The sequence below is a fragment of the Arachis hypogaea genome, chromosome 3 (assembly GCF_003086295.3).
Source record: "Arachis hypogaea cultivar Tifrunner chromosome 3, arahy.Tifrunner.gnm2.J5K5, whole genome shotgun sequence".
Classification (NCBI taxonomy): domain Eukaryota; kingdom Viridiplantae; phylum Streptophyta; class Magnoliopsida; order Fabales; family Fabaceae; genus Arachis; species Arachis hypogaea.
In genome coordinates this window covers 18,940,754-18,965,862 of record NC_092038.1, presented here as the reverse complement: position 1 = coordinate 18,965,862, position 25,109 = coordinate 18,940,754, and the positions used below count along the sequence as shown (strand labels likewise).

At 27.6% G+C, this 25,109-nt stretch overlaps 2 protein-coding genes and 1 long non-coding RNA gene across 3 annotated transcripts; 2 read left to right on the top strand and 1 right to left on the bottom strand.

Moving 5' to 3' along the window:
* The first annotated feature begins 257 nt into the window (after positions 1 to 257).
* On the top strand, positions 258 to 1,516 carry LOC112789716 (uncharacterized). Its single transcript, XR_011878298.1, has 2 exons — positions 258 to 623; positions 712 to 1,516. It is a non-coding gene; the product is annotated as an uncharacterized lncRNA (long non-coding RNA).
* Positions 1,517 to 5,097: 3,581 nt separating this feature from the next.
* On the top strand, positions 5,098 to 6,141 carry LOC140183299 (ATP-dependent DNA helicase RRM3-like). Its single transcript, XM_072231353.1, has one exon. It carries the CDS (start codon positions 5,098 to 5,100, stop codon positions 6,139 to 6,141), a length of 1,044 nt encoding a protein of 347 aa, XP_072087454.1.
* A 15,253-nt stretch (positions 6,142 to 21,394) lies between these two features.
* LOC112789715 (G-type lectin S-receptor-like serine/threonine-protein kinase At2g19130) lies at positions 21,395 to 24,744 on the bottom strand. Its single transcript, XM_072232484.1, has one exon. The coding sequence runs from the start codon at positions 24,475 to 24,477 to the stop codon at positions 22,000 to 22,002; it is 2,478 nt and encodes an 825-aa protein (XP_072088585.1). The 5' UTR covers positions 24,478 to 24,744; the 3' UTR covers positions 21,395 to 21,999.
* Between the last annotated feature and the right edge of the window lie 365 nt (positions 24,745 to 25,109).

Below are 25,109 nucleotides of genomic sequence, written 5' to 3'. Positions count from 1 at the left end.
TGGTTCCATTTTTTTTTCTTTTTTCAATATATAAACGTCGTTTTCAAGAAAAGCAAAGAGGAGTTAACATCCTTGAATTTGTCCCACAAAGAGAGCTCCAAAGTGGTTTCTCCTTTTACCTTCGCCCACTTCCAACACTTTCACTCACACTTTTATTTTTCTAAAAAAAAAAAAAGGGGGTCACCTCAGGTGTATAGTAGAGAACCATACACAAGTCCAAGCCAAGCTTATATATATAAATGTCCACTATGTGCCTTCATTTCTTAACTCTCAATTCAAAACCAAAAAAATCATTGCCTCTAAAATCTTCTCACTTGGAAAAAAAACAGAGTTCCCTGTTTCATTTTGTGACACACTCTTTGCTTTGAACACCAAAAGCAATAAAGAAGAAAAATATCTTCACCTAAAGCAACATCATGAGGAACCTCTCAAAGTTGAACAAGATGTTCCTCTGTTTTCGCCCCGTCTTGGACATCGATGACATGGTCGATAAAGATGGCAGCATCAAGCCGGAAAACAAAACATTGTTATTTCCGAAAGGGTCCTCCAAGTTCTCTCAGGGATTGAGGATCATGCAACAACCTCCCAAGAAAACCATTATTCGAGTCTTCCAAACCATATTGGTAAGTCTTTTCCACTCGGTCTCTATTAATTCACTAGTATATATAATTAAACAATATATTATTAACTAAATATTTTTTTAATTTACAGAATCGAAGAGCAAGCCAGAAGAAGAACCGTTACAATCGCATCACTGATTCTTTTGGCGCTTTAGAAACGAAATCTTTTCTCAAATCACCTTTGTCGTCTCGTCCTTCGACTCCACAGGCAACAAGATCATCATCACCCTTAGAATCAAAACAAGAACAAAAAAGAACAACACAAGTGAAAAAGCAAACCAAGTTTGAATCGTATGGAATATACTTGATTCTCATGAGTCTGTTATTCACCGTAATTTGGGGCAAGCTTGTTGGCATTATTCTAACATCAATGTGGCTATACCTTATCATCACACTTTGCAACTCACCAAGCTACTATTGCTCCCAAAAGAGGCTCCAAAGATGTTCATATCCAACAGGGATAGATCACAGGGGCAATTACGGAAAGTGCTACTCCAAGCATCATAATTAATGTGGGAACTCTTCTTCTTCATAATAATTGAGTGTTTTGTTTAACTTGTTACAGTTTTAGGGAAGGATTTGATTTGACTTGTGAGAGGGATGCATAGAAGTAGCAGCAGTTGTTCATTTAATTAGGGTTCTGAATTCTGACATTGTAGATATCTAACATGTGTAAGGAGATAGATGTAGTTAATGGAATTCGATTCGATAGGAATTTGGTTGGTTGTAAAGAATGCTGGACCGGAGTATATTAATGTCAATGTTCTTTCAACTAAAAATCTTTCGCAATTAATTCTTAGACTATGTTTTTGGCATTACTAGATCGAAGGATCCAACAAGCATTAAATCCAGTGTGTTTATTGAAGAAATTTTCCATTTACAAAGCACTCCAACAATACTTACAATTTTATTTATTTATTTAAATTTGCATAAATTCAATTTTAACAAGACAGTACTATTTTTTTAACTCATCGAAATTATCGGTCATAGCTAACATGTACATGTATGACTGAAAATCTGAAATTGAATTCGCTAGGTTATCGGTAATGAATCCAATAGTAATGAGAAATCTTTTAGTTTTGTTAAAAATAGTAAAATACAAAGATGGAGATATAAAAATAAAAAAATAAAATCAGATATTTTCTGTTTTTATTTTAAAGAAATAATTGTTAAAGATATAACTATTTATTTATATTATTTATTTTAAAAAGTGGTTTTATAACATAGTATCAAAGTTTTTATGATTAAAAGATTTAGAATTATTCCATCATTTATTCTTTAGAAGAAAAAAAAATCACATAAACTAAATACAAAGATAGAAGAAAGCCTATGCAGATATTTAAACAAACTCAAAAGAAATTTTTGTTGAAGGAACGCAATAAAGATATGTGCCTCTTTTTATGTTTAAGTTTTTGGAAAGAGTAATTTAATAATCAAATAAATTTCTGTATCTGTTGTATATTTAATTATTTATGTGTTAAAAAAATTAAATAAAAACACAATCCGAACAGAGAGTCTTTATTCCTTGTCGAACCAACACATCTACTTAATATACTAAAATTGGGTTTTCTCCCAGCTACTAAAGATGACGTGTCGATCTCTCATACCTCTGTTTTCCCTCCAAAACGAATAATTTTTTTTTCTAATTCTAAATTATTTTATTGTAATTATATTATAATTAATACTAAATGAATAATATATAATAATACTAATTTAGCAACATATCTTCATTATAATTATATCAAATCAATATTTAATACACTATTAAACTACTTATCAATTATCAATTAAAAATACTTTTAATAATTTTAATGATAATAATAATATCAATAATAGTAATAATAAAAATAAAAAATCTTTGTTACCCGATTCACGTATATCAAATAATTTTTCTAAATTATTTTATAAAAAATATCTTTAATTATAATTATATTGTAATTAATATTTAATGAATAATATATAATTATACTAATTTAGAAACATATCTTCATTATAATTGTATCAAATCAAAATTTAATGCATTATTAAAAAATTACCTTAATAATAGGTAATTTACATATTTATTTTTGTTTTACTAAAGTCTATATATAGTGTTTTCCTGTGGTACATGAATCTAAATTTGAGAGTCAATTCATAATTTTATATTTAGTTTTTTTTTTTACTACTTCATAGAATAAGAATGTATTTTTCGTTTTTTATTAAAGTTGATCCTTTTAAGGTACAATTTATAATTTTTTATAATATTTTTTTATATACTCATTCTATTATATTATTCTTTTGATAATTTTTTATTTGTTATTACTCTAAGTTATTCTTATCGTCTAATGTTCCAGTTCGATTGTATTTTGCCACAATCATTTACAATGCATCACATCCATGAAATATCTCATCGAGTTGTCTTCACTGATTCGGGTTCCAACTACATGGATGTAAGCGTTCAAAGAAGAGGCAATAGTCTCTACTTTACCGAAGGATGTAAGCGTTCAGTTTTGCTAAATTCATGACAAATTTAGATATGCAATTTCAACGATTGGTAATATATTTAAATTTTCTTAGTTTAAGCTGTTCATTATTAGAATAATTTTTTAACATATTTTGATTTTTTTCAAAAATTACCAGCTTTCTTTTGCATGCATGCGATGCCATTGAGGGGAATAAGAGTTTGTTTGGTTTCTCGATGTGGCAATTCTATACCTTGCCGCATTGCATGGATAGCGGATGATGAAACTTATCTAACAAGAGGATGGTCTGATTTTGTACGAATTCTAAATATTGAAACTTACGATGTTATTTCAGTTGGTTGTCGTTACAAGAATGATTCTATACTATACGTGACTAAGGACTAGAATATGTTCAATATTGTTTAGGTAATTTGGCTTTACTATTAGTATTTGATTAAATTATAATTATAGATTTTTAAATTATTGTCTCAATTTATATATTAGATTTTTTTTTGTGGATGTGCTATTTTTAAATAATTTAATAAAATGAAGTTGTGTCAGATATTATTAAGTTTATTTTTATCATTTATTTTTTTATTTGTATTTTCATTATATTTGACAAAAAATAAATCTACACATATATTAAATCGTTGACTTAAAGACAATTTATTTACCAATAAAAACAGATTTTATTTATAATTGGAATAAAATTTATTTGCCAATAATCAATGGATAAAATTAAAATTACACCTATGTCATATAATTATAATTGATTAATTGGTATAAAATGAAATTATACCGGTGCCATGAGTAATAATCTAAATAATTATATCTTAACAAAATATAATTTGAAATAATTTATAAACAATTATCTTAACAAAAATAATTATTTAATAATTGATTTAAAAATAAATGCAAAAAAAATTATTAATAATAGTATTATTAACTGGGTAAATAATATAATTTCAAATTATTACTTGAAATATAAATAATATATGAAAATTTATTGAGTAAATCAATGATTTTGCACTTTAATAATTTGACAATTATTACTCAATTAACCGGTTAATTGAATTAGTAATAATAATTTCAAATTTCAAATTTTGTATATTAAGTAATTATTAAAAACTGGGTAATAACGATTTACACGGGAAAATCATTGATAAATTCAATTAACCATAAAGAAGATAATATACTAACCGTTTTAGTATATTATTTATGGCAAGGAAAATTATTTTTTAAATTAAATTTTATATAATTATAGTAAGTCTCTATAATTAAAATAATATAAAACTTTTTTATATATAGCAATAATATTATACATATTTATATATCTCTTTTTTTATCTATTTTTTTTAAATATTGGCATATAATTAATGTAGAAAATATATAATATTAACTGTTTTGTTATGCATATATTTAAATTTATAACCCGTATAATTTATATGTATGGCATAATACATATGTCAAAAACAGATTCCATAATTTTTGAAAACCACTGTTTTGTTATATGAAATTGAAATTGAAATTAAATAATTTCTATTTATATAATATCGTCTGTAATTAGTGTGTGTATATATATATATATATATATATATATATATATATATATATATATATATATATAAGTCGTAATAGTCAATTGTTTCAATTATTTTGATGTTAATACTCTTGCGAATGAACTAAGTGGGTATTTAGAAAGGCTAACTAATGAGCAGAAATTTGCATACGATCAAATAATTGGTGCTGTTAGCGGTAATATGGGTGGACTTTTCTTCTTATACGATCAAGGTGGTTGTGAAAAAACATTCTTATGGTCAACTATATCATGCTCAATTAGGTCTAAAGGAGGTATAGTTTTAAATGTTACTTCAAATGGGATTGCTGCACTTTTGTTGCCTAATGGAAGAACTGCACATTCAAGGTTTAAAATTCTTTTGGCCATAAATGAGGATTCTTTGTGTAGCATTAAATAGGGAAGTCCTCTTGCAAGGTTAATATCCAAGGCCAAATTAATCATATGGGATGAAACTCCAATGATAAGTAAGTATTGTTACGAAGCTTTAGACAAATGCCTCAGAGACATCTTAAAGTGCTCAGATTCGTATAATGCTCATTTGCCATTTGGAGGTAAAGTTGTTGTTCTCGGAGAAGATTTTAGACAAATTTTATCTGTGATTCCCAGAGGCTCAAGGCAAGATATAATTCAGTTTTCTATTAATTCTTCATATTTGTGGCATAATTGTAAGGTTTTGAAGCTTACAAAAAACATGAGATTGTCACCAGGTGAAAACAACAACATACAAGAATTCAGAAATTTTGCAGAATGGCTACTCAAAATTGGTGATGGTTTGGCTGGTGATACAACAGATGGTGAATCGATCGTTCATATACCATCTCACATTTTGATTAAGAATTCTGAGACAGTTTTGAATGACCTCATTGATTTCGTGTATCCAGATATGTTATCCAATTTATCTGTTGAAAATTATTTCAAGGATAGAGCAATTCTTGCACCAACTTTGGATTGTGTCACTGATGTCAACAACAAGATGACTGCAGGGTTACCTGGACAAGAAAAAGTCTACTTAAGTTCAGACTCTGTGTGTGCTGAAGAGGAAAATATGGAATTTGAGTTAGATGCTTTCTCGCCGGAGATTCTAAATGGAATAAATTGTTCAGGTCTACAACCACACAAGTTGGTTCTGAAGGTTGGCGCTCCTGTTATGTTGCTGCGAAATATAGACCAAACTAATGGTTTGTGCAATGGAACGAGGATGGAAGTTAGAAGAATGGGAAATCATGTGATAAAATGCAAGACTTTAACTGGTAACAAAGCTGGAAGTATTGTTCTTATCCCAAAACTGAATCTAATTCCAAATAATGAAACACTGCCGGTCAGGTTTCAAAGAAGACAATTTCCAATTATCATGTCATTTACAATGACAATAAATAAGTCCCAGGGACAAACTCTATCGAAAGTTGGAATTTACCTTCCAAGGCCAGTTTTCACCCATAGTCAATTGTATGTTGCGTTATCAAGGGTAACGAGTAAAGATAGTCTGCGAGTGCTGTTGTAAGATCATGGACACTTGGAAGATAACTGCACGATGAATGTGGTTTATAGAGAAGTTTTTGAGAGCCTATAATAAAAAGGTAATAACAAAATGTCTTACTAAATCTATTTATTTATTAAAATTTATTACTATCACTTAAAAAAATTTAGAAATTATAGGAGCTAATAGATGAATTCTTATTGTACATTAATAGTTTGAGAATATTAAAATTATCATTAAAATTCATATAATTTTATTCTCTTGACAAACAATTTTATAATTACGTTAATCATATAATTTTGTATACAAACATTGATACAATGTTGTTTCATGTATATATTTTGCAGGTATCAAAGGATAGTATTGAATTGTTATTCAGTAGGTTTAAATTATTTATTGTTTATTACAAAACTTTCTGTATTAGGATTCTCTATTAATTTGTTCTTCATTTTGAGCTGATTTTGATATTTTCTTACTTCACAGTAAACCAACATATAAAACTTTGTTGGTAGATTTAAGTATTACTAGATTATTTATTGTCATATTGAGTATATATACTTGATTTATTAAAAAAAGTAGATTAAATAACTATTTTATAGTTAATACAATTAACACTATATTAAGAAAAGAAAAACAACGCATACAAGTTATTTTTTTATTAATTAAATTATTATAATTAAAATGAAATTTAACATAACAACTTAAAATTATAATTTCAATCTTATCACGTGCATGGCACGGGTGATTAAACTTGTACAAAGTTAGAAACCAATGAGAATTGAAACTACTAACAAGTTGGGTGTGATGTATGTGTAATAATCATATCTTGCACATTGCGTTTACCTCCTTCTTGTTGGCCATTATTGATCATCTTCAATTCCTCAACCCTCACTCACTTATTTCTTCTTAATTAATTACCTAATACTTCTTATTAGACTAGTTCACTTCATACTCATATAGATTCTTCTTGATGAACCACAATTTATTAGGCTACTTTTCATTAATGTCTCAGAAGTATTGTAAGATAGAAACATATTTAATTAGTTGTAGTGAAATATATATAAAAAAACAAACACACAGTAAAATTGAAATAAACTGTCTTTATTTATTTCAAAGAAAAAAACTTATATTTCTATATTTAATATCTATATTTTTTATTTTTTGTTCATCTCATCTCTCATTCCAAACGCCGGCTTCAATTATGAGTGCATATTTGGCATTATCCTACAAAAAATAGTTCCTACATGAGAAGCTATTTTCAATCTAATTTTATATGATTGGTAACCATAGATGAAGACAATATATTCTTTAGTTTTCTTTATTTATATTATTAAGAATTATATACGGGTCATTCTCTAATATGCCTATATTTTGGGTTGGTTATAGTATTTTAAAAAATGTTGCTAAAATTAAAATTAAGTAACTTTTTTTATTATTTAGCAACACATTTTAAAAAGTGTTATTAAAAAAATTATTATTAAAATATAAAAGAATATAATTTAATTTTAACCATACTTGCATAACTATTATAACCATCATAAATATAAGTGTATTGGAATTCACCATATATATAGTTATACAAACATACAACATATATTATTTTTAAATTACTAAAATTTTTTACAACTATATCTAAAGGAACAAAAACTTACTTGAATGATACTGTTATTATATTATATTATATTATCATTTTTTTGTTGGAAACTTTGATGATGGAAGATTAGAAGTTAATTCTTTTAATTTGAAGTTATGATATTTCTTATGAAATCAATACTAACTATCAGTATTATACAATATGACATCATACTTTTTTTTACTAGTTTATTGTATAAAAGTAATTTTTACATGGTTGAAAGACTTTAACTAATTAGTCAATAAGAATGTGTCCTAATCAGGGACGGACCCCCCACTTTTTTAAAAAAAATTAATAGTAATAAGTTATTAAGTATGATTGAATTTTTTTAAAAATTTATTTAGTATTTAGTCTAATATTAATAAAAGTTTAGCCTAACTTAAATTTTAATGATTTCTAATATCTAAAAAAATAAGTAACAATATAAAAAAAATCTGAAAAGATATTATTACTAAGATTTTTTAATTAAATAAAATTTTTCAAAACCTATAAAGTGGATTTTTTTTTCTTCTTGTGAGCGTCCTGTTTTAACTATTATAAGTGAGAGATCTTTTTTTTGCTAATTGTCTTTTAATTATATTGAAAAGAAAATTGCTGAAAAATTTGATACAAATTCTATTATCAATAAATTTTATGATACAAAAAACCGACCACTTCGTTAATAAAAAGTACATACATATTTTTTGTACTTTAAAATATATTCTCTATCGATATATTTTTGTAATACATTTAACATTATATAATTTTTTTATAATTTTTTAATATTATATATGTTATATATTGGCCCCTCCAAAGTAATATTTCTGGATCCGTCCCTGGTCCTAATAAGTACTGTTGAAAGATACAAAAGTATAACTTCTGTTATTTATTAGATGATAATATTTTTAAGTTTTTATTTTAACATAATTAAATGTATGAAAATTTTGAAAACATTTCATATTCTTATAAGAGTGTTTTTTATTGTCATAAAGTCACTTATCCTAAAAATTTAAACTAACAAGAGAAAATAATATAAATAGTTATATTTTTAATATTTATTAGGATACTTTTATCAAAATTTTATATATAATATATTATTTTATTTAAAAAGGAGTATCTTTCTAGCTAGAAGGGAAATATTATTATTGAAGGCGAGGTATAATATAAATATCCAACTTATATAAATTTCAAGTATTACAATAATTCTTTGGAAGGATTAAATTTATAGCCATAAAGTGAGAAACAATAATTAAATTAAAGTAGTTTCAGTACTGAATATGTACTACTACCGTCCTCACTTTGCACTTGACATACATGCACATGAACATGTTTATGCTATGATATAAGATTTAGCCTTAAATTCTCTGTTTGAGTTTAGACATATATGTACCAATAATAGTCCTATGAAATTATGGAATATTGCCTTTAAGCCTTTAGCTACATATGTTCCTTCCTAGTACCTAATTTGAAACATTTGGCATCCTGGATCATGTGACTGAATTCTACTAATCCACGTTTTCCGTCACTATAAAACTCAACATTTGAAGGATGTTGGGTCAATCTACAAAACTCGTTTAATTAATTAATTAGTTAAAGATACATGTTTTAGTGAACTCAATGATTAGATACTTCTCTCTTAAGGAAAAAAATATCTTTTGTTTTTTAAGAGGGTAATTGAAAAAAAAAATCCGAGCTTATGAATTTGAAACACTAGTTTTATTTAAAATAATCTCATTATTATGTAAATATAATATAGAGGGCTACTACACATACAAGTCTTACAAGTTGGTACAAGCTCAACATAAAACACGCATTACACTCCCACATTTAAGAGTAAATAAACGCACGTTATTCAACCACTTCCTGTTTCCAAAACGCGCTACTCACCATGCATTATAAACGAAGCTTCTTCTTCTTCCTCTATGAAAACGAGTTTCTTGCCAAATTTGAAGATAATGGAACTTCAGAAATACACCCAAACGATTATAAAAATACACTCAAATGATTACAAAAATACACCCAAAGAATTACAGAAATACACCCAAACGGTTACAGGAATTCACCCAAACGATTATAGAAATACACCCAAAGGATTACAAAAACTACACCCAAAGGATTTAAGAAATACACCCAAAATTTGTTGAAGTACACCTTATGCATAATTTAGAACTCTTTCTCTTTTTCCTCCTCATCTTTTGCTGCTTCTTCTTCTTAAAAAATGATTTAAGAGTTTGATATCAAAAAACAATAGAAATCGAGAATAACGAAAAAAGAAAATAGAGAGAAAAGCAGGTAAATAAAAAAGGAGAAAGAGAAGGCAAGAAACGAAAGAAAAAAAGAAAAAGAAAAAGAAAACAAAAAACACTTGTATGTGAAAAATTTCTCTATAATATATAAGCAATATCACATAGCCAAAAAATATTATTATCTTTTACTAATACTTGATCAGCAATAATTTATATTAATATTTACAGAAAATTTACACACAAATTAATTTGAACAAAAAAAATTGATGGAATCTCAATACTAATAATAATTAAGATAAAAGTGAGTTACTAAAAAGTAATATATATAATATTAGGAAATAGCTATACATGTGCAGAAATAGAAAGCCACATGAATACATGGATTTTAAAAAGCAAGGAAGGAAAATAGAAACACCGAAGACGAAGGCTTGCTTAACTATAAATTAAAGCCAGACACAGAAACTAGACCACAAAATATGTGAGAGGGACAACGAAACAAAAGGAAATAATTATTACCGACTTTTCTACAAATGATTGGGTCCTCTACAAAGTAATTTGTATGAATCTATTGCACTTTAGTTAGGCGTAGTTGTTAATAAATTATTGATTGGGAGTAATAATAAAAGTTAGGTTCTCCTTCTCCTTCCATTTTATTAAAAATAAAAGCCCAAAATAAAAAATATTTAAAAATTAATAAATACATATAATTCATATGTATTCAATAATTACCAAACTTAAATTAATTTTATTGTTAAAAATTAATTTGTGCCATCTTAATTTTAAAGATAGACAATTATTTTGAAATGTCACCTTTAATTTTTTTTTGTTTCCGAAAAATATTTCAAAATGAAGAGAATAATTATAATGATACATCATGAATTAACAATATAATGCATGTATCACATTAATGGTGGAATCAATCCAGTTGTGTCCAATGACTAATTTCTCGAGTACTGCAGAGGCACACAAAGTGGACGACTCTCTCAAACAAGCAAGTTTCATTCCCATTCTCCAGTGAATATCGAATCCAGGAGAGATAGTTAAGAGACACAGACCCTCATCCATCTGTACCAACTTGCGTTGGTATCCAGTTGTCTATCTTTAATCCAAACCTTTGATATATATGATCACATCATATTTTCATCATCAGCATGTATTTGTCCAACGACTTCAATGTAAATTATGGACTTAGGCTATACTTATTATTACCCTTAACACACATTAGATCATACAAAACAATTTGGGCCATCTTCTAATAATCCAACAATCATATCAGTACTGACTAACTAACCAATGGATTACACTTTATCAAGTTAATTTGTTAAAAGACTAATAGTAGAGACCTTTTTAAACATGACCCTATCTATTTTTGGTGCATTATTTTCAAGAAGAATGTTAGAGGCTAATACTATTTTTTATAAATATTAGTAAATATTTTAGATTAGTATTTCATTTTTATATTATTAAAATTTAAAATTTAGTCTTTAATATTTACAGTTGGCTTAAAATAATAAATTTTTTGTTGGTTACATAGTATAAAGTTTATGGTTTAAAATTTAGTCTTTAGTATTTAGAGTTAGTTAAATATTAAGAAAAAATAATAATTTTATTAGTAATGTATCATTGCCCAATTTTCCTTTTATATTAATCATAATTTTTTTCCTTTGGGTACAATAATAAAAATGTTTAATTTATAGACCTGAAAAAACGTGATTAAATTTGTTTAGTTACATTTTAAGATGTTATAAAATAAATGGTTAAGTATTTATTAAAAAAAATGCATTACTTCAAAGAAAAAGAAAATAAACAAGCAGCCGAATAAAGTGATTTTTTTTTTTTTTTATAGAATGACAGATAGCTTGCCATTATTTAAGGCATAAAACCTTGGGCAAATTAAACTGTAAAAAGTAGAGACTATCATTGCTTGGAGTGGTAAGTTAAATTATTAATTTTGAATTGTATAAGTTAGAAAAACGCTGTAAAGTGTCTTTATGTATGTGTTTTTATTTGTTAAACAAGTTCCCACAGTTTGGATAATTTCGGCTGTTTGATTTTTGTACAACATAACTTGTTTTTTGCTTTTATTTATGACTTATAAATTGATATATATAATAATGCAATCACTTAAGCTTCTACTATATAATAAAAACAAAAGAGGAAAAGCAATGAAGAGCATGCTTCATATATAAACTATAGAAAGAAGATGGAGAAAAAAATATCATCCTTTAGTGGAATTTACTTTTCTCTTTTGCACTACCACTTTGTTGATTTATTTAAATAAGATAAGATAGTGCGTTATTACTTGTGGCAACATCAACACGTTTACACTTGTTGACCAAAAAATCAAACACGTTAACACTTAATCAGACCCCCCAAAAAAATAACAATAAAAAGTAAATATAAACAGAGAGGAACAGCAGTTGAGGCCAATTTTCTTTAGGACAATATAATTTTTATAAGTATTTGGATAATCCTAGCTCCTTCATGGAATAGTTTTCGACTTTTCGTAACTAGATCAACTGAATTATATCTTGTGATTGTTATTGTACTACCTATTATTGGAGTCATAGTTGCACATTCAAATAATAATATGACTAACATGTTAAATTGAATTTAAATTGTTGTGCCAAAATAGTCGTGACTTTAAAAAAAATTCAACAGTTAAAGTTACAAATAATATGCGAATAAAGCATATCATAGTAGAAAAAATAAAAATGAGTAGTTAGGTTTGGTGATTAAGTTAGGTTATACTTAATGTCTAAATATATTTAAGATTTAAGATTATTTAAAATTTATCTTGTTACTTTTTATAATTATTATTTTCTACATTACTATTATGAATATTCTGTAAATCCTAAAAACAATAAAAAAAAATCATATCTACTCATCGAATTAAAATTATTGATATAAATTTGGTCAATACAACGTGTTGAAATTGAATCAAAGACTAAGTGAAACAAATTAATTTTGTTTATTACCATAATACATCTTGTAAATATTTTAAATCCTTATACTTAATAATGTATCAAGTAGTTAATAATATTTTATGCATCTTCTGTATTTCTCTGTACTGCCAACGTATTGAATTTACTAAATTTTGCATTTTATCTGTCAATTCTATATATATGTGCTCGTGTGTGTGAGTGGAATATATACAGGTTATCTTTTGGTGGGTTAAATTATATGTGCTAAAATATACATCCAATTAAAATATATTTGCTTTGATGTTGAAATTAATGTCCTTTTCTGTTTTTATAGAAAAAGTCTAGGAGCCAGCAATTTTATTGAATTTTGGCCAGCATGTAACCAGCAGAGAAAAGTGAGCCATTAGATGAAATTTCACACCAATTTTACATCATCAAATCATCATTGGTGGCTAACAATCACAAAAATTACTGCCCCTAGCATTGCTCGTTCTTATATATTTTGATTGATCAATTTCAGTTCTTCAGCATAAAGATCCTTTAATTTGTTTGTGTATCTTTATTACATTAATATTTATATTCGTATGTACCAGAAAAACTTTAGGAAACAAACACAACGTATTCTATAGTCAAATTATTTAATTTATTCATTTTATCATAGATTATACTTTTTTATAAAAGGAAAAAATCCATAAAAATTTTGTCTTGGAGGTCGCCAACCCAAGTGATTGAGTTTTAGCGGTCTTCCTAAGATTATCCATCCATATCTCTTATTTTTGTATATATCTTCTATCTTGTGGAATTCTTTTCTTTTATGATTTGATTTATAAATAACTTTTTTCTTTTCTCTATAAAGTATCCACTTTTTTTATTATGGTCAACATAAAATTTTATTTGTTATTTATATATATATCTTCCATCTTATGGCTATCCTTTCTTTTGATTTGATTTATAAACCTTTTTTTTTCTATAAATTATCTCTTTTTTATTTTGTCTCTATAAAAAATTTTACTTTTATAGTAATCATTAGAATTAGTTTATTATAGTAAGTGATAACGGATCCTCCTATCGCAAACTTCTGAGGTTTAGTTTTATTGGATATGTTGACATTTATTTTTATTTTATATTTTTTCCTTTTTAGACGTTTCATTATCAATTTCATTAATTTTTCATTAAAACTAAAGGCTTTGAACACTTCTTTAAAAACATCTCATTTAAGTTTGGTATAAATCTTATTCATATCTAACTTGATTGTTAGTTTATTAGTTCTATTTTTTTTAACCTATGAAAAAAGTTTCTTATACAATGATTATATTATCGTGAATAAACTTTCCACCAACAAAAACATTTTGTATTAGAGATAATATTTTGTCCTGCAATTTTATCACAATTAATCAGAATATTATCTTGTATATAAAATTATAATAATTTATAGGACTTAGTTGATTAAGATTTTTTAGATTATTTATTTTTGAAAAAAGAACAAGAATAGTTTCATTAATTTCCTTAGACATAATGGCTTCCTCAAAAATTTTTTTTACTGCATATACTTCTTCTTTTATAATCTTTTAATACTTTTGGTAAAACATTCCATTGAGTCTATCTAGTTCTAGGACCTTTAAACTTTGCAAATTAAAGACTACAATTTTTATTTCATCATCTCTTATGTTTCTTAGGATCTCTTCATTCATCTCATTGATTACTATTTTTAGTATTTTTTTAATACACTTCTATAAATTTTCTCTTTTTAAAATTGTAAATAACTTAAAAAAATATTCTTCAGCCAGTTTTAATATTCTATCACCCCCTTGACCAATTGTCCTATTGAATTCTTTAACTTTTATATTCTAATGATATCTCTCCTCTAAATGGTAATAACGTAATTCTTATTTCTCCATTTAAATCATTTTAATCTTGACTGTTGTCTCCAATATTTTTCTCTTATCTTTACATTTTTAAAATTCTTCTTTTGTTTTGATTAATCTGTTGCTATTTATTTTCTTTTAAACTTGAATTATGTAGTTTTCTAAGCTCCTCTTTCATCCTTCAAAATTTGTTTGTCAGCCCTTTTAAAAGTGATCTTGCGTCATTTCCTCAATTTCTCTTTGTAATTCTTCATCTTTTGAATAATGTTAGTCCATGCAATTTTTCTTGTGATCTCTTTGTTCTATCCCCTATTAATAACATTGCGGCATTCCTCGTGATCTTTTCAAAATGCCTCATACTTAAAATGTGTATTTGTTTTATTCATTTTTCTAGTTATGAAACTATTTCTTGGGTTATTAAACCAAGTAAATTTGTTTCCTTTAAGTTCCAAATTCATGAGCCTATTTTCATTCACGAACTTCCTAAATTCTTTAAGTTGCTCTCTAAGCTTTGGGTGTAAACCAACTTTTTTCTTTTATGTTAGAACATCATTAAAGTCTATAATGTATATTTGTACTTTTTCTTGATCTCAGTTATTAGTTGTTAAATTTTTTCATAACTTCTTTCTGTTCCTGAAAATTGGATTACCATACACAAATACACATTTTTAAGATTCACCATTGTTTATTCACATCTTAGTATTAATAAAGTTATCATACCACGACAAAATATTAATGTTCACATTTAATTTCTATAAAATACATAGACCTCCAAACAAGTCTCAGAGTTCTACACAAAAAATTTATCAAAACATAACTTTCTTCTAATAGTATTCATTCTACCTTCCTTATCTCTAGTTTCCACAAAAAAAATAGTGACGACTTGTTAAATTTATAAATATTTCTTAATTCAGCTATTGTCAAAGATGCTACAACTCTTCAATAATTTCAACTTAAAAGATTCATGGCCGAATTTGAGGCATGCTTAGACCTGCCTCCTCAGCCTTGTTGTTGTTACTTATATTCCAGTCCACTGTTCTTTCTTCAATTCCATCCCATTCTACTACTCCTTTCTCATAATTCTTGATTTTCTTGCTGATTTTCGCTGGATCTTTCTCATTATCATCCTCCTAAGCTACTCCAATTATCTGCAATATGCGTCTATTCTTTCTCTTTCTTTTAAGTTTCAAATTTTGTTGCATACAATTAGCTAGCTCAATTTCTCACTCTGATGACCTTATGTTATTCTCTACTATCTTCTCTCTTTCCTCTTCACCGTCACTTGTTAATTCAACATAGTACATGTCTCCACTTTTTGCTTTGTACTCTTGTTTGTACTTCTCTTCTTTGCTTCCTTTCTTGTTCTCACTCAGTTTCTCCTTGTTTTTTCTATAACTCCAGCGTGTGTGTATCAGCTCAGAATTATTATATAACGCTGGAGTTGTTTTTGAGCCTGCACTTTTTCATTGCTGCCATTTGTTTGGTTGTTGTGAATCAATACTTCATATTTTGTTATCCTTGGAATGTGGGCTTCATAACTTGATTTAAATATATGATTTTTCTTTTGATTTAGACTCTTTCTTTTTCTTTGAGTTAACTCTTTCCTTATCCAATTAGTTGGAACTTCAATGTTGAACATGAGTTATTTTTCTATTGAGCCTTATATCAATATTTAACCCAAACTTTGCCCTCTCTTAAAACTCTCCTTTAGCTTTTTTTTTTTGTTGAGCTGGTCTTTCTATTCCCTTCTTATTATTTTTTTAATCTCTCTTGATGAACTATCCATTATATAGACTGTCCTTAATTTCTCTAAGTCATTATTCATTTCCTGAAAATCTGGGATATTTTGTGTTTTTTCCATTATATAGACTGTCCTTATTCTTTCCATCCACCTTGTCTTAGCTACTAGCACCATGGATGTAGTAGATCGAATCTGACTAACTCCCATACTTGCTGAGTATCTAGGCTTTGTTGGATCCTAAACTCGTCATTGCTATTGTGTTTTTGCAGTTTTTCTTTTCATGTCTAATGATGCCACAATTGTCAATAACACTCTGGTAATCTTTTATATTAAAAATATACCCATAGATTTGACAATTTTTCTCTTGCTAACTAAAAGTCTGTTGGAAGAGTCTTTGTTATATTGATGCCTACTCTGATTCTTAAGAAAGATCTCCTAAGAATTTCATTCACCTTTGGTGGATTTTCTACTTCAACAACAACTCCTAACGTGTTCCCAATGTGAATGGATGTTTCTTTGGTTATGTAGTAAACAGGAATACCATGAACTTGAACCCAGAATTTTATAAAATCACGATCAACTTCAAACACAGATTCATCTTCTGTCTAAAGTCGAAGATTAATCAGATTGTCTCTCACATTTCACAGTCCATTTTAAAGTATTTGCATATCTTTTTTTCTGTCTTTAAAGTTGAAAAGTATCTTCTTTTATTTTATCTCAATAACAGCTATATCTAGTAAATTGTCTTACATTCCCAATATAATATTTTTGTATATCTTATAACTTATCACTTTATCATAAATAACTTTTTTTATTATGTTGAGACAATCGATTTTAAATTTTAATTTCTTTGATTTGTTGATACTGATAACTTTTCTTTTTATTCTAATCCATATTTAACATCTTTACTTACTGTTGTTTTTTTTTTAGATTATAAGACTAATTAAATTATTAATAATACTAAAGATAGATGATTATTAAATTAATTAGAATATTGGTGTAAATAAAAATTGATGATAATTCTCTATGAGAGAAGAATCTGGTGTTCTAAAAAAGCTCTCCTATTGAGAGAGAATTTTCTCCTATTAAAAATCCTGAGGGGTATCTAAACATATAATTTAATTAGATTTGTTAAAAAATTACCTTTATTCTTTAAAAGTACTTCTCTTAGCTATACAAACAAGGGAGCCGTCTTATCCACTACAGGACCAAAAACTTATGAACAAAGTCTCATTCTTCTTTTGAGAAAAACCATGCTTTTTAATAACACAGGACACTTGTCCAGTTGTCGAGTTTAGCAAGTCTGTGAGTATTCCAAGCGTATGTAGCATGAGATATAAATTAAATTATTTTAACGGTTCAGATAGACGTATTGATGGTGAATGTGAACATCAAGCAGATTGAAAAGTTTTGCCATATACGAATTTAGTTGATGTCCATTGGGAATAAATGAATAATCTTTGGTCAAGCTGAGCCATATTGTTTAAAATCTAAGTGTACTCTGCCTCAAATCCACGTGCAATAATTACGTAAATTGTTAAAATATACATATGTATATAAATAAAAGATAGGTTTAATTATTTTGTTGGTTATAGTTTTGCGAAATTTTTAATTAGATTCTTATATATTTTTTTAATTGGATTTTTGTACTATTTTTTTTTAATTAGGTCTCTGTTAATAGTAATTGACTTAATTTTATAGAGACCTAATTAAAAAAAATGATACAAAGACCCAAATAAAAGAAAAAAAAAGACTAGGGACTCAATTAAAAAAAAAATTTAGTATAAAGACTCAATTAAAAGTAAAAAATACTCATGTACGTATAAATAATTTTATATATTTAAGACACACAAAAAATATTCTTATATATTTATGTATATTTATGAATAATATATAGTGGTTTATCCCATATCACAATTAATTAAAAGTAAAAAATACACTTTTTAGTTAGTATCATTTAAGATTAAACATGTGTTAATTTAATATCATATCATTAATAAATAAATAAATTACTTTTTTTAAAAACCAACAATTTATACCTTCTTATACTTCTACTCTAAATATTAACTAAATTTAAAAAATATATCATATATTAATTATCTCATATTAAATTTTTTTCTAACTAACTACTAAAATACTTTTTTGAGTAATATTGCAAAAAAATTAAAGTATCATTTTTAATATTTCGACAAAATTAATCTTTTAGAATTAATTAAATATCCTTCTACTTTACTTTTAAAAGACATAGTGAAATATCTTTTTAATGTTAACTTTAAAATACTAAATATATTTATCTAGCTAATTAATAAATATTTTTATTGTTTTATAAAATAAGAATTTTAATTTTATATTTAAGAGATTAAAATACTCTTATAGTTAATTTTAAAAAACTAAAATATCTCTTTAGAATTAAAGCTGTTTATTTATATGCTTTTCGTATCAACTGAATGATTTGATGGAAACTATTAATAATAATTATTAATAAATTTGCTCCCAATATTTTTTTACAATTTTGTGCAAATATGTTAAAATTGAATTTGCATGTGATAGTATATTCTTGCATAAAAATATTTTAATCTCTAAGGAGTTATATATTACTTTAACCCTAAAAACATATTTTAGTCTTTTTAAAATTGACTATAAAGGAATATTTCGGTTATTTTAAAATTAATTAAAAGGATATTTAAGTTTTTTAAAATCAAATTCTAACTTCTATTACAATTAAAAAATTTTAGTTTTAAAAAGGTGCTTTCACCTTTTTAAAAGAGTTTAATTTTAATGTACTGACAATATAAAATATTTTTTACAATCGTCCATTTTTTTTATGATCATTCATGTGATCATAAGAGGTAGTTATTTTTTATGATATGTTGTTACGTAATTAAATATGTAAAACTATTTTATACTGGTAATATATCAAAATTAAATTTTTAAAATAATTTTAAAGTATCTAATACTTAATACAATTAAAAATTTTAATTCTAAGAAGGTATTTTTGTCTTTTTAAAATAAATCCTAAAAAAGTACTTAGCTATTTTAAAATGAACTAAAAAGTATTTGTCTCTTTTAAGGACCAAACTCATTTTATTTTCTAATACAATCAAATACTATTAGTTAGTCCTATAAAAATATTTTAATCTTTTTAAAGTTAATCCAAAAATATGGTTTCGTTTTTTAAGAATAAACTATAGATATGTTTTGGTTATTTTGAATATTCCAATTTATAATTTTTAATATAATTAAACAATTTTAATTTTAAAAGTGTATTTTAGTATTTTAATAAATTGTCAACTCAAGTAAACATGCAAAGACAAATTGGAGGTAATTGCAAATGGTGCCTCTGAACGTGCTTGTTCTACATAATGCATGTGATGCATATATGATGGTGTAGGTGAATGTTATTAATTCGTCACCTGTAGTACAGTCATTAATTCATTATAGTGTATAAAAGAAAAATTATTAGATACTTTGAATGCAAATTATAATTCTTACCCTCATATATTAATTAAATAACAAGTTATTAATAAATATTTATAACAAAATTATTTTAGTGTATATGATATAAATTAATTAAAAAAAATTATTTTATTTTACTCTAAAAAAATCTAATAAAAATAAAATTGTAGTGTTTTAACAAATACCCTATAGGTATTTATATATTTATTTATATTTTAACCGACTCAATCAAACCTAATTAATAAATCTATTAGATTAATTTATGAATTTGAGTCTAATCTATTAATAAATTTATTAGATTTTTAAATTAAGTTCAAATTATTTTTCATTTTTTGACAGGTCATGTGTGCTAAATACAGATCAAGTTGCAGACAGAAGCCAAACTTTGTGTAGAGCATAAACAATGCGGGTTATGGCTCCCAAAGACTTTGTAAAAATTTAGTAGTTTTTGTCTAAAAAAAATAAAGTTAATTTATTTGGTTAAATTGATGTTTTTCATTTTATTTATTCATATTCAATATTCACTTTTATTATTCACTTATTTTTGTGTGTTAAAATTGAAATTAAAAGATTTTCTCTAATTTTTTTATACATTTTTATTTTATGTATTATTTTAATTTTAGGCCAATGATAACATAACTAGTAAAAATATCCGTTGTTAATAAAATTTATTATTTTATTTTTAAATCAACATTGTTACTTAAATGTCATTGAAGTATTAGCATTTATTAATGAATTTGAATATTTTATTTGCTGAAAAGTTAAAATTTTATTTTGTTGCAATATATTATATTTGATTATAATAAAAATAACAATAAAGATAAATACTTAAATAGTCTTGAGACTTTTGAGAAATAGATACAATCAAAGATAAAATTAATTGTTCAAAATGTCAAAAATTAACTTATAAATTATAATTAATTTTGTATAATTTTAAAAAAAACTTGCTTTTTAAAAAGAAAAAAAAAATTTTAGATTAAAACAATGACTTTTATGTGAAAAATCGATTTTTTCATACAAAATTCGGTTACTTTTTAAAATTAATTTTTATTTTTAAAATCAATTAATCGTTAATTTTATTATTTAAAATTAGTTTAGTTTATTAACCTAAACTAAATTTTTTGTTAATCAAAATCAAATTTAGTTTTTTAATTAACTTTAATTATATGCAATCTTACATATTAATAACAAATTTTAAAAATAATTATATTTACAAATTTTATTTTAATATAAATAATTTTTTTGTTAAAATTTTTTGGGCCCTCCAAAAAGTTTCATTCAAGAGCTCCGCCACTGGCTGCAGCTTTTGGAAAGCCGGCCAACTTTTTTCATCTATAAATAAGAGTAAAAGACACATCATATTAACCAATTTGAGTTGGTTGAGCGGTCAGCTTATTCGTCGACCTGTCGGATTAGAGAATATCGTGGGCAACTAAAAAAAAAAAAGACACATCATATTATGAGAAGTCATAAAATGCTGACAAAGATCAATAAGACTCGTGTATGAACGAGACACACTAGCTACACTAAGATGAGACTAGAATCGTTAATTGGACTTTGCTCTAAAAAGAATGGTTGTGAGGATGAGACCTTAATCTTAAGCGCCTCTGAAATTTGAACCAAATGATCCCAATAATAATATCATGCTTAGGATGGGAAGCAATGATATCAATAACCTGAAATGAGAAATCAAATAACAACCGATGAGCAGCAATAAAAGTTTATGAGTATGCAACTATGCATGAATTTTCACTGAAATCAATTATGAGCAAAACTTTTGCTGATCTATGTTAATCCTGAAGATCACTTTCACATTATTCCTAGCCACTGAAATAAACCATACCAAGACATTATTTTTTCATACCAAAACATATATAACCAGGAATACTTTTAAGGTGACATTATTTTTTCATATACAAGCATAATGTTGGGTAAAAGTTCCTCAGTGTACAAACTACTAACCGAACCACTTAATAGTTAAATACATTGACACCACAAAATCAAAGCATAGCTATTGTAACCAATAAACTTAGTACTCCTAATCTTGCGACACATTGCTTTTGGCTTGAGAAGAAGTTGTGGAGACATTGCTTTTGGCTTGTGAACTCTGTGTAGAGCTTGAATCAGTGAAGAAAACAATGTGTTCTTGGTTCTCAACAAATGCCTGTAGTGACCTTGGAACTGGAGGAAAAGAAGCATCCAAAAGCCCTTCAAGAATTTGAACAACTTGACCCATGGAAGGCCTTTGAGCCTCATCATCTTGTACGCACCAAGAAGCAACTTTGATCACTCTAACCACCTCATCAATCTCAGCATTTCCCTCCAACTTTGGGTCCAATAGGTCAAGAACATTGCCACCTTGGTTCACCGTGTAGGCCGCCGTTGTAGGGAAGAATCGGACTTGTCCGTCTTCGGACGGCTCGGAGTTCCTCCTACCTGACACCAATTCAAATAGCATCATTCCATAGCTGTATACATCTGCTTTCGCCGTTATAGGCACTCCGGAAATCCACTCCGGCGCAAGGTATCCCCTTGTTCCTCTCATTGTTGTAAGGACTCTGCTGAAGTCCCTTCCCACAAGCTTTGCTAGGCCGAAATCTGCCACTTTCGGACAAAATTCGGCGTCTAAGAGTATGTTTTCCGGCTTCACATCGCAGTGTATGATGCAATCTCTGCACTTCTCGTGGAGATAAGTTAGTCCCCTGGCTGTCCCAAGTGCGATTTGGTACCTTGTTTTCCAATCCAACCCATTGGAGTCCTTCTCATGAAACAAACTTGAATCTAAAGAGCCATTAGGCATGAAATCATAGACTAGAAGCTTCCTTGTGCCTTCGGAGCAGAAGCCACGGAGCCTAACAAGATTCACATGCTGGACTGTCCCAATTGTGCTAACTTCCGTCCGGAACTGCTTCTCGCCTTGGCTGATGCTCTCAAGCTTCTTCACTGCTATGACACTGGAATCAGACAGTGTTCCTTTGAAAACAGAACCAAATCCTCCTCCTCCAAGTTTCTCAGAGAAGTTCTTTGTCGCATTTTGCAAATCTCTGTATGCAAAAGCCACCAAAGAACCCTCCATGGTTGTCCCGGTTTGAATTCGCCTCCTTCTCCTCACCAAGAAACAGATAAGAGCTGCAAGGAGTACGACAATGGCGCCAACACCACCCGCGACCGCGCCGATTATTGTCCCCTTGTTGCTCTTACTATCATGAAATTCAGAAGCAGCAAGCCTTAAAAACAAGGTTTGTCCACTGCTATCTCCTTGAGTAAGCTGCTGAAGATTCAAGAGATCACCCTTGAAAACCGAACAACCTTTAGTGTTAAAGGCATAAGCAGTGCAAGAACATTGGTTCAAGCAGGATGAAGCACATTCCTCTGCATTCCCTGCACTCAAAGATTTAGAATTATTAGGCACTGCCATGTTTGGAAACGCCATAAACCTGTCCTTTGCCCCACCATTAGGATTCGCCGTCTCGCATTGGAACTTTGCTCTTCTCTTGCATCCACTTGAGTAATCCTCTAAGTTCCAGTTAGATGAATTACTTGGCTCATAGCCTGTCAAACAACTACAGTAAGGCATAGAATTCTCAGTACAGCTCCCAAACGCGCCGCAGAAGGTGTAAACCTCACACTGCTGCCTTGGTTGAGACCAAAACAAGTTCCAATTCTGTGTATTGTCCAGCCATGAAAGCTGCTTGATCTGCCCGGAGACATCCATCACGAACCGCGAAAGAATCGAAGAGTTATACACCGTGTAAGTGAAGTAAGCCTCATCAGGTTCATCATCATGGAAGGAGAAATTGTAGATATAATTCAACCTCATTTCAGGCACCCCGCTGAAAATTTGACCATTCCAAGCTCCACTAGTCCAATATTCTTTAGTTTTGTTCCAAAGGATCAAGTAAGCTTTGCTTCCTTTAGGGTCTAGTTCCAAAGAGAACAATCCTGTTCCAGGATCTTGAGTGTTCTTCCAAGAAGTTAGGTACTGAGGTTTACCAGTTTTTTTGTCAAGCTTAATTTTGCCACCAGGAAGCCATGTATCTGTGGGATGATCAAAACTTTGCCATAGAGATTCTGATTCTGAAGGATTAGGCTTATCACTCAATACAAGATTCCCAGAATCTAAGAGCACAGCTGCTCTAGAATCTGAGTTGGAAGGACTTAAATTTGTTGACCAAACTTGTTTTTGGGATTCATCTAAGAGTACTAGATTCCCCTCAGATATTGTTAATTTGGCAGAATTTTTATCAGAAACTGGGTTATCTCTATTTGCTACCCAAACATAGGTTCTTTGTGAGACTCTTTTTTTGTACCACATGCCTATGTAGTAGATAGAGGTGTTACCTGGTTTGAAGAAACCCAGTTCAAAGCTTTCATCTTTGGAGACAAGAGTTTGGTCACCGGAGAGAGATTGGTTTGAAGTGATTGAGGTTAAAGCTGCATGGGAATTGTGAGGGTGAAAAAAGAAGCATATGGTTATGGTGGTTAAAAGAGAAAGCCTGAGCCATGGGCTCTTCATGTTGTTTTTTGAAACAATGGCTTTTCACAAGCTTGTTGGAGAATTTGCTACTGCCATTGAAGAGTTTTATTGGGAGGATTTAGAGGAGAAAAGAAGGTTAGAATTATTGATTGTGTGGAATGGGTCTGAGAGAGAAATGGACTTGGACTTGGTCTTCGTTTTGTGTGTGTGTGTGTGAAAGTGAATAGCTTCTGTATTTGATTTTGTTTGTGTTCTCTTCAAGTCAACAAAGACTTCACTTGTGGAATTGACCATTCTGCCACTTCTGGCCTAGAAAATATTGCATTTTATTTCTAGCAGACTTTATGCCGTGAATGTTGTGGTGATTATTTTGAACTTTGAACCTTGTTTATGCATAATATATAATATTTATATATTATATATATTCATTTTGTCTCTTCTTATATTTGTTTTTATCATAAAGTAAATGTTATTTTTAAATTTTAAAAAAAATATTAATTAATTTTTTATATTATATCCTTTATTATTAAATGAGCAAGAGAAAATGGAAAAAAGGAATAATAGAGATGCCTTTATCTTTTTTTAGTAATTGTTTAAATTTTTAGTAAAGGATAATTATTGTCTCAAACTATTATTCATAAGTAAAAAAAATTCCATGACCAATCCAAAAA